General features: G+C 29.4%; 1 protein-coding gene across 1 annotated transcript; it reads left to right on the top strand.

Annotated features, from left to right (window-relative positions):
• The first annotated feature begins 6,268 nt into the window (after positions 1-6,268).
• On the top strand, positions 6,269-10,708 carry LOC145327717 (uncharacterized). The gene is made up of 14 exons (XM_080171273.1): positions 6,269-6,428; positions 6,847-6,890; positions 7,026-7,128; positions 7,406-7,466; positions 7,546-7,609; positions 7,957-8,007; positions 8,086-8,178; positions 8,355-8,422; positions 8,554-8,651; positions 8,818-8,893; positions 9,073-9,130; positions 9,416-9,500; positions 9,860-10,000; positions 10,462-10,708. Exons 1-14 carry the CDS (start codon positions 6,386-6,388, stop codon positions 10,551-10,553), a joined length of 1,077 nt encoding a protein of 358 aa, XP_080027399.1. The 5' UTR covers positions 6,269-6,385; the 3' UTR covers positions 10,554-10,708.
• Positions 10,709-11,329: the final 621 nt, after the last annotated feature.

Raw genomic sequence — 11,329 nt, 5'->3', positions numbered from 1 at the left:
ATAAAGTAGTAAGCTTTTTTGTCTGTAGCAAAGGATCTCGCTAACCGCTGAACCGATATGGTTCTCCTTTACAATGAAGCTTCTTTTAGGTCCAGGGAAGGTTTTTAACTATTTTGGGGGAGGGTATCTCCACCATCCGAAGAGAAATAGACCCCTAAAAAAAAAACTCAAAAAAAAAAAACATTTTTCCTTTTTAGACCTAAAAATTGAAAGTGAAGGGTCTACTATTTTTACTCCCCATTACCTAAGGTGTCCCTAGAGGCCTCTAGGGGCGTAGCCGCTAGTATTATATACTTTTCTAAGAAAATCTCTGGGACAAAAGATTTTCCGGCTTTGGCAACTCATCTCTAAACAGGGAGGTGTTGTTTCTCCGTGCCTCTGCCCATTATGTACAAATATAATCTCCATAACAAGGAGGGGAGTAGTAACATAGCTGTGGGTGGGGGGGGGGGGGGGGTATTATTGAGGACAGACAGTTAGGCACAGATATTATGCAGGGATGGAATGAGCAATAACAGATAAAAATTTCTTCCCCACATCTTCCACCAATAGAAACAAGCTCTTTAAAACAAAGGGAGGATATTATTTATCAGGCAAATCCTATCCCTGCAATTCCTGGATATTATGAGAAATTTAGCAGACAGGAATATGGAAAGGGGTTGCATAAAGAATAGGGTAGGGTATGGAATATACAATTTATAGGAATGGTTTGCTTTGATTAAAGTAAAATGGATTGGTAATACAAATCATATTTTGTGTATTAAATTTACAAAGCTAGGCAATAATTGGGTGGTAATCAAATATTTGAAATAAAAACTACAAGGTTTAGAATGTGATGAAAATTATTAATATTTTGTTTATGTATTCTAGAGAGGAGCAATTAGCATAGTATGAACCACGTGTAGCAGGGGGACCATAAACTTTTTTTTATTGTTTTGTGTGATCTAAAAATGGATGTAGAATATACATGGATAAAACATGTCGTCAATTTAGGTTGCTAATTCCCCCGTCATTGGTCAGTTTGTCAGGAATGGAGGGGATGGTGTAAATGGGGTTGAAGGGGGTAATCATCGTTTTGGCCATCTGTGTGTTCCACTTTATTAGAGAACATAAAAATCTGGTGTAAATCTGAAGAAAAAAAATCTAACAAAATTGAATGCACATGGTCCATCTGTACTATAGAAACCTGAGCATAACGTTTTTGCATTACTTTTGTATTTGGGCCATTTTTTACCTATTCCTTTCAGTGCAGTGATGCGGACCCCAAGCTAAATACATTTTTATTCTCGTTTGGAAGGAACTTGACCTTTTATGAGATATTGTTTGATTCCAATTTTAGACCCAAAATAAATACTATTTTTTATTTTACTTTATTTACAGTTATTTCATCAATTGTAAATGTTGAATTCACTGGAGTAAAAAAGTATATTTCTTACACACAATTATTTTAAAATATATTTCAGTGAACACGAAACCTTCTTCAGTCTTAGGCAGGTTAGCTAGATCATGTGTAATTTTGGCTCCAAATCACTGTTAGCTCCATCTACAGCATACAATATCATTTATATGATGGATTATTATACATAAAGTTTCTACAAATACAAATGGATTTTGTTTAATGTTTTCTGAATAATATATTAATCCGTAAAATATAGTTACAATCATACATATCTGATAAAAAAGTTCTCTAAAACAGGTACAAGCCTTTAGGAAGCTTTATATTTGTTTTTATTAGGTTTTAATTGAATCAAAGATATTTCGGTAAAAGTTTGAAAAAACTATTCTTTAAATTGCTTTACAATACTGTTATTTTTTCTTTGCTGTAACACAATGTACTGTTCTTTTAATCTAATCTGTTTTTAGTTTTTTTTTGTGCTGTGCTACTAATTGCAAATCCCTAACGTTTTCTTTAGTATCCAAATAAATTTGTAAACCAAATATGTGTATTTTTATGATTAATCCCAATATATTACAAAACCTAAATCTACTATATAAAACAAGAAAACTACAAAAAAGATTAAACTGTTTGAACAATTGTATTCTTTAGAAAACTACGTTCATTGTTTGTGAGGTGTGCCGAATAGTAGATTAAAAGTTTCTTTTTCTTATGAATAGTAAAGACGCTAATTAAGGACATTAAAATCAAAAGGATTATTATATGTTTAGACCCAAATATAGATCCATTGATATCTAAAGTAAAAAGTTAAAGACCCCATTGATTACACAAACTTTGTCATAAATTTTTTTCTGTATATTGTTAAAGGGTGTTGAAAAACAAACAAACAATCGCTTCACTTTTTTCAATATAAACCTTACAGTGTTGGTCCATAACTAATAAAAAATAATTCAATTCTTGCTCAAGCAATGAAAATAAGAAAACAATATTGAATTTTAAATGTTCTTTCCTCTCCAGAGTGCTACAGCTTAAGACCTAGCCCAATCAGATAAATTTGCCCTATGCTGAAAGTGCATATATACAGGGCCATTTAAGAGAAATGATTTAAAAAAAAACTTAATTATGCATAGAAAATAAAACAATTATGTAAAATCCTTTATATATTTAGAAAACCTATTCTGGGACATTTATGTTTTAAATATTTAAAAATGATTATTTCAACAAATTATGCCCTAAAAACCGGTTTTTTCAAAGGCCTTTATTTTCGAAGATTTATGGATTTAAAGGGTGTGCAAAAAATACACACAACTTTAAAATTCAAATTGCGCGGCTTGTGTTAATAGTAGAAAAATGTTATACATATCGTTAGATTCGTCATAAGCTCTAGTTTTTGAATATATAAGTACCGTTTTTGTGCTATTTGTAGTTTAGGAGCTACGTTGAAAAATGTGAGAAAAAAATGAAAAGTTTTAAGTAATTGGAACATTTTATCACGTAGCTCCTATACCACACGTATACCACAGGAATGATTTTTATATATTAAAAAACTAGTGCTTATGACAATTCTAACGATATGCATAACATTTTTCTATTATTAACACAAGCTGCACAATTTGAATTTCAAAAAGGTGCGTATTTTTTACAACCTTTAAATTAGTAAATCTTAAAAAAAAGGCCTTTGGAAAAACCGGTTTTTGGGGCATAATTTGTTGAAATAATCATTTTTAAATATTTGAAACACAAATGTCCCAGAATAGGCTTTCCAAATATATAAAGGATTTTACATAATTGTTTTATTTTCTATGCATAATTAAGTTTTTAAAAAAATCATTTCTCTTGAATGACCCTGTATATATATTTTATTATAAATTAGGAAAAGTTTGTCTGTTTTTAAATAGAATAAACCATCTTAAGTAGCAAAGATTGAGTTAGAAATCTGGTTAAGGTGTCTATAGAAAGGACTTTACATGCTTCTTCAAAAACTAAAATCATTATTTGGTCTATCTACAAGATTTTTAGTACCTAAATAGGTTTAAATTGTGACCGATTGTTTTTTTTAACACCCTTTATGAGTAAATCTACTAAATGAACCAAAGTGACAACATAGGACATATGTATTATGTATAGACACTGAAATTATGCAAACCCTAATTGAAGAGTAGCTGGGCCACTAACAATAATTCTGCACAAGCTTAATGAAAAGACATATATTATGTTGACTCAATTTAGCAGAAAGTTATTATAAACTCCAGAGTCTAATTAAGAGAAAACACTTTAGAAATATTACAGGATGTTTCCTTTATATTAAAAATAGATTATTTATCTCCCCTCCTTTAAATCTAATTAATTTTGATTCTCAAAGATTAATAAATCATTAAAATCAGGAATTACAGTCAATAATGATTTTGTTGATTTTTTTTACTTTTTCAACAACAAATTTTTATGTAATCTAATTATCCGAATGTTCTGATTTTTGGTATACTGATTCCTAGGACAACAAATTACAATATTATAAGCAAAGCAACTCTATAATCAAGTTCTAAAAATGTAAGTATATCCATAAGCATTATCCTGTATCAAGAAGTTTTCAACAAATTTACTCACAATTTTGCTTTGACTCTTATACATTTATATTCTGATTATTTAGTTGTGACACTATACAAGTGTTAATGTCCGTTTGTTTTATCGTTTCAGAGCTTCGCTTTTATGGATGTCGTCATTCTTGTTGTACATAAAAACTGTAGAGATTTGATAAGCAATCTATGAACAGTTCTTTATTAAACCTTTGCTTGGAATTTCAAACTTTTTGTTGCCTAAGAATAACAGAAAATCAATTGATCCCAGCAGCGATTGAGAATTGGTATCTTATTGGCATCTTTATGTTGTTAAAATGTTTGACAGGATGGAGTCAAAGAGATGCTTCTGCAGATACTGGTTATTGGATTAAATCAGACGACAATGTTTTAAAAATTTGTATTCTATATTTTAATGCAGAAAGGCTCTTTTTATATCCCTTACCTAATGCAACAAAGTCTGGGTGGCTAATGTGACTTACTTCCTAAAAGAGGAATCTATAGAAAAAATATTACTTTATGGTACACAGAACACTGGAGTAATATATAACATTAATATTTTAGTTTTTTTTTTTACAATTACAAACTTACTATTCTTTTCATAGTAAATGTTAAATAATAATATTAACACAAATTTATATTTTTATTTTTATTTTTGCACCCGTGGACAATTGGATGTTAAATTATATATATGTAAATGCATGGAACAAGGCTTCACTTACAACTTCCTCACGGTGGTGAGGTGTCACTTCTGGTTCTAGCCCTTTAAACACACGTTAAAACTAACAGACAACCAACCCTTTGATTGCATGACCTTTGTCTGATAGGCCCAATTGTGCAGGGTAATGAGTTGCGCCTATTTATGGGCCAATACATTCTCCCTACTCTTACTATTTATGTCCCATTTTACGTCTCTAGTATGCTGCAATGTGATCCAGACTTGATCCCGCCACCTCCTCCCCGACAGTTACCAATACGCTTTTGGAACAAGGTTGTACATTAAAATAAAGAAAACTTTTATATTAAGTAAAATTAATTAATATGTTACTCTTTTCTTAATTTCTTTGATGTATGAAAAATATTCTCATATTAAAGAAGTAAATTAAGCAGAATAATGAGGAAATTATTTTCTTTTGTTTCAAAAATTAATAAAATGTTTATTAAACAAATGTTTACAGAAAACTAAAAGATTATTAATTATATTGTTTTATGATTTGAGTCTTTTTACCTTGTATTATGTTCCCTTTTATATTTTAGGAAATAAATGAAATTTTATTGTAACCCGTTTAGATTAAAAATAAAGTTTATTTGCATTAAATTGATTTTTATAGATGTTTACATACTTGTTTGTACTCTAATGATAAGAGATTACTTAAAAGAAGGAAAATGGTGTGATTTAATTTTTAAAATAAACTTATTTATATAATGATATGCAGAAGCAATAAATGTGCTAAAACAGTTAGGGATAGTAATTGGGTTTTATATGTTTGGTATATCCATTTTTAAAACCGAAGCTTTTCTAGAATTAGGGTCGTGCAGTACGTCTGTCTGTCTGTCACCGACGGATAGCTGTTTTTGATAATTTAGGCATGTTAAAATTGTCCTATTGATTTCAAACTTTGCATTGGGATTCCTTTGGTAGTTAAGTACGGTTTAGAAAGCGTATCAACTCTTAAATCGTTACCAGAATGTCCGTACGTCCATTTTAAACATGTTGAATTTTTTTAGTTTTTTAACAACAAATTTTTATGTGATCTAATCATCCGATTGATCTGATTTTTGGTATATTGATTCCTGGGACAACAAAGTATAATGTTATAAGCAAAGCAACTCTATAATCAAGTCCTAAAAATGTAAGTATGTCCCTAAAAACATTATCCTGTATCAAGCAGTTTTTCAACAAATTTACTTACAATTTTGCTTCGACTCTTATACATTTATATTTGATTATTCAGTTCTGACACTGTATTAGTGTTAATGTCTTTTTGTCCTACCGTTTCAGTGGTTCACTTTTATGGATGTTGTCATCCTTGTTATAATTTAAACAAATGTATTAGAACTTTGTATATGTGTAATTGACTTTATGACTTATATTGATTGAACCAGGAAAATATTCTGTATTTAAAAGAAAATAAAAAGATAATCTTGTAAACAAAAAAAATTAAAGTAGAGCTGACTATATTTCTCACTGGTAGATCGAGTTAAAGAATAGCTGCTTTAATGTAATACACTTTTCTGAGAAATGGAATAAATTAAAAAAGATAAGAAACACTTTCAGTTACATAATGCGTTCAAAAATTGTGTTTGAATTCATAAGCACACATAAGAACATGTGTTATGAAAAGATTTGCAGTCCACTGTATAAAAAGACAATACCAACTACCTGATTGCCATTAGTCTTAATTTGCCTTTCAAAATGAAAGGATTAAATGTTTTAATAGCTTTAATTTTGTGTCAAGGTAATTTGAATTTTAGTTTACATAACTCTACAGGATATACTAAATTGTAATCGCTGTCTTGAATATATTCATTGATCAATTATTCATAATAATCATGCTTTACAAAACAACTAATATCAGCAAGTTATATTGTCATAATTAGTTACTACATATTTATCTTTACATTATACAAAATAGAACAATGTCTGTCAGTCTGTCTTAAGATTATACTCTTAGTAACATCTGTACCTACCTACACAGTTGTGCTTCTCAAGGAATATGCCTTCTGGTCATATGGTATTTTAAACACAAAGAAAACTATGCCACCATTATTTTTTTTGTTTTTTAAAAGTGGTCAAAAATATCTGTATCAAATAAAAAATACTGTACAGAATTTTTAATCATAATATCGATTGTGAAAGATATTTATGTATTATAGATGTTATATCAGACTCTCCAACAGATGGATGCACAGATCCTGTAGTAAGTTTTCTTTTAGAAAATGGCTAATGTGTTGAAGATTGATTTGCAGAAGATAATGATTAGATAATATACAAAATCTTTTTAATAATTCAGATTCCTACATAAAATAAACATTACTTTTTATTTATTTCACAGGCCAAATGTGTCATAAGAGCTATGGATAAAGTAATATCAGATCATGTTGCATGGGATGATTGGGAGGCTTGGAATAAACTTATGTTAATGTATTTTACAGAAGGTAATCAGACCTTAGAATATGCAAATTACTTTATATACAGTACTAGCGGCTGCACCCCTAGCATCTAGGGACTCTATTTGAAGCATAAAAAAAGCCTAAAATCATCTCAGGACCTGTAGGAAGCTTTACTCCAAAGGAGAACCTTATCAGTTCAGCGGTTCGCGAGATTCTTTACTACAGACAAAAAAGCTTACTGCTTAATATAATAGGATTATAATTACAAATTTTTAAGAAAAATATAACTTGCATCATATATATTGTTTAAATTATATTTCAGATATGATTTATGATTCAAATTACACACCTAATGATGACTTAGGAAACAGTACAGGAATAAGGTAAACAATAAACTACTATCAAAAATAAAAAAAAAAACAGAATAATTTTGTAGAGATGAAACTGATGAAAATAATTTAGGGAGTGGTTTGATAATGAACATATTCCTTACAATCTTGCTTTTGACAACTGTACTTTTACCCAGGTAAACTATTACAGAATTAAATCTGAGGACAATTCATGACTATATACTTACATTATAAATGACTTTATAGTTATTTGTTTACAAAATAATGGAAATTGACAATTTATGACAGAATTCCAAGATAAAAGATGTTATAAAAATTTTCATCTAGTACCATAGAAGTTACTTTTTTATGAAGGTTGTGTACAATAGAGTAGAGCCATAAATAACTCTAATTCCTATACTTATGACAATGAAAATAGACATAATTCAATTCCCGTAGTTTATGGTAAACTCCTAAAGTATTTTTTTCTCTATACTAAATACTTATACTGAATTGTTTATTTTGAAATTATTCCTTTTACTAGATGATATTTGCTGCTGAAGATGAGTTTGCTACAACTACAACTTATGCCAAGGTGAAGAAAATAAAATGGCAACAAACTGAAATATAACTGAACAATATAATCATTGTATATTTACAAAATAAATTTTAGGCAACTTGGAAAGGAGATCTCGCCACAATTCCTGGGTCTCAAATGGTTGGCAAGGAAGTTATGATTAGAATCTATGATTTCTACATTATGCAGGTGCACTACTATTTTTAAAGCTAATTACACACTACACATAATGTCATCTGATATAAATTTCCTTTGCATCTTTTCAACCTTTTTTCCTCCTGCAAATATTGCATAATTATAATATGCAGTATTATTTGCATTCTGATAAATACAAATATAGCCAAGTTTATAAATTATTAACGCAGGGAGAGAAGATCTTCTATAACTGGATGTTGCTTGATACTGTTGGACTAATGTTGGAAGCTGGTTATAGGTAAATTCTATTTTTTCAAGTGGGCCCTTTAATAAACTACTTCTTTTTGGTCTTCTTTCAACCAATGTAATATTGACTGAAATGTGAAAAAATGAATAAAACAAATATTAAGTTATTCAACTGACTTTCAGAGTTTTACCTGAACCAGCTCTGAGAGAGCAGTGGGTGCAAGTTCCTGCAGCAATGGATGGAATTCCAGCTCCTATCTCAAGACTGGTTAATCCTGAAGGTATTTATAGTATGACTTTTCTAGATTGCAATTAAATTCATGATGTTTGCAGCATTAGATTTATATCTTCATTATGACTCAGTATTGGCAAAAAATAGAACCCACAACCTTACATAAAACTGGCTGAAGTGTTAATCCTTTAAATTTAAGATTTCATTTATTTCAGATTCTGTAATTGCTAAACAAATTGTGGAGGAAGCACTGATCTATGATTTTGTGGATGGTCATTCTCCAAGTCCAAAGTAAGTGATATTTATTCAAAGTTATATAAAATCTCTAAAATAACTCTGTCAAATATTCCAAACTCATTATTATTTACTTTTGATTGATATAAGACCCTTTTTATATACCTATATTTTTTATGCAGATAATCTAAATTCCTAACTCTTATAAATCCTCTAGAAATTTTGTGATAATTTAGATGGGTTTATACAATGACTTGGTATGGAGCTGCAGCTTTTGGAGTTGCTACAAGTAAGGTTAGTAATGAACTTATGTGGTGAAGATTAAGTCATCAATTCTTTGATATTTGTGCAAGCTAAATTAAACCCAAGACCAAAATCATACAATGTTTATACTTCGTATTTTCAACACTAATATATAACAATATATATTTTTCTGGATGTCAACCTCTCTTAGGGTAAAGCAAGTACGATTAAAAGTATTTAATTGATTTTTCACCAAACACTATTTCACCAGACAGCAATACCTTTTCATGTACTCCAATAGAATAAAATCTTTTGTTTTAATAATAATCTCTTTAGATTGAATATGAAGAACATATCCTAAAACCATGGAGAGAAGCATTCTCTGAAAGATCTGTCGATATTGTTGTTCTCACTTGTGAAGGTTAGTTTCACGTCATTGAAAAATACAATCAATTACAGGGAATACCAAAGATGCAATTAATGAATACCTAAAGAACAACCCAGTAGAACTGAATACAGAGAAACATATATAATCTATGTAATAAAGTAAAAGGATCTCTATCTGTGTGTGTGTGTGTGTGTACTGAAGAATCTCGCTATCCACTGAAATGATAGGGTAGATTCTGGTAGGTCCTGGGAAGACTCATGCCTGTTGCAGACCAATACATGATAAAATGAAAGCAACTTTGAGATAGCCTATGAGTTAGAAAAAAGATGTAAAATATGCTTAAGAGATAAACAAAACTTCAGAACAAAAAGAAATATTTGATTAATATTTAGGTGCTTATTGTGGAGTTACAGGATGGTTAAATGGCATACATACAGGTCCATGGTTAGGAGAACTGCCCACAAACAAATATGTTTCCATCAGATTTGGGTTTCATTATAGAGTTGATACTGTAAATAAAGTTATCCCAGAAGGTAATTTGTTTTTAAACGTCACAAACAAATTTAAAATAGTCATGAAAGTTAGCTTCCAGCAAATCCCATGTAAACCCTTCTAAAATGCATGAACCTTATGTTATTGAACTCTCAAATTTTACAAATAAAGTCCACTAGTTGAAGTCTTTCGATAGTAAAATTAATGCTTCATTCAAGACTTCCATTTCAATAAGTTTAACAATTAGAAAAATCTCATTTAAAATGATTTCATTTAATATATGAAACCATTTTCATTTTAGCCAAAAGTCCATTTTGACCTATACTATGGAATCTAAAAATTGTCTAATAATTTATTAAAGCAAAATTTTATCATATAAAGAGGTTAATACAATTTTTAAATGGAGCTGATAATTTGGACCCGTGGAAACATTATGTAATCAAAAGCCATTCCAGGATGTACTGACAAGAGTCTAGTTATAATAATAACCATTTGGTTTCAGGTTATGCCATGTTTGACCTGCCCGGAGCTTTCATCCAACTTGGAATTGATCTGTACAGTAGGATGGACGAAGAACATAGAATACATAATTAAATTTTATTATTAATGAAAAATATTTTACTGAGCAATTGCATCAATTGTTACTTATTAGTTTTTTGATTATACTTACTTATTTTAAATATATTAATGATGAATGTTTTGCTATTGTTAAAAAAAAACAAAAATAAATCCTAATAATGGAATAAATCAGTTATATTGATTTTTTAATTGTGATTCTGAGAAAAATAAGTTAAGATGTAGAATCCTAAAATGCAAGAGATTCTTTATATTCATTTCCCACAATTATAATAATCTATAATTATTTTTGATCTTTTGTCTGATTATGAGAGTTTCGCTTTATGGATTTTTCCATCTTAGTTTAATAATTAGCTGCGCTACTTGATATGAATCGATTCAACACAAAAACTTGTAATGAATCCAAAACAAAAAGAGGTATGTAAGTATTTTGAATAGAAGAAACTATGCCAATGTAATTTATGTATATTTGTCACAAACAATATCATATTCTATGTATATTAAATTAAGGAATATGGATAGGTAAAACTATATTTCAATAACTTTTAGTTAAAGTTAATTTGGTGCTTTTACCATCCTAATATTAGTCCACTGAACGCAATTTGCTTGATTTTTTCTCACATTAATGATTACTGCTAGAAATATATATCCACAACGTAAATCTATTATGATAAGAGTTTTTTGTCTGAAGCCTAAGAGCTCATTAACTGCTAAACCGATTGAGTTCTTTATTTTAAGTAAGCATCACATTGGTCCTGTGATTGTTTATGCTTTTTTATTTTCCAATTAAAATC

The sequence above is a fragment of the Acartia tonsa genome, chromosome 9 (genome assembly GCF_053477335.1).
Source record: "Acartia tonsa isolate MP-2025a chromosome 9, ASM5347733v1, whole genome shotgun sequence".
Taxonomy (NCBI): domain Eukaryota; kingdom Metazoa; phylum Arthropoda; class Copepoda; order Calanoida; family Acartiidae; genus Acartia; species Acartia tonsa.
This window is presented reverse-complemented; position numbering and strand designations above follow the sequence as displayed.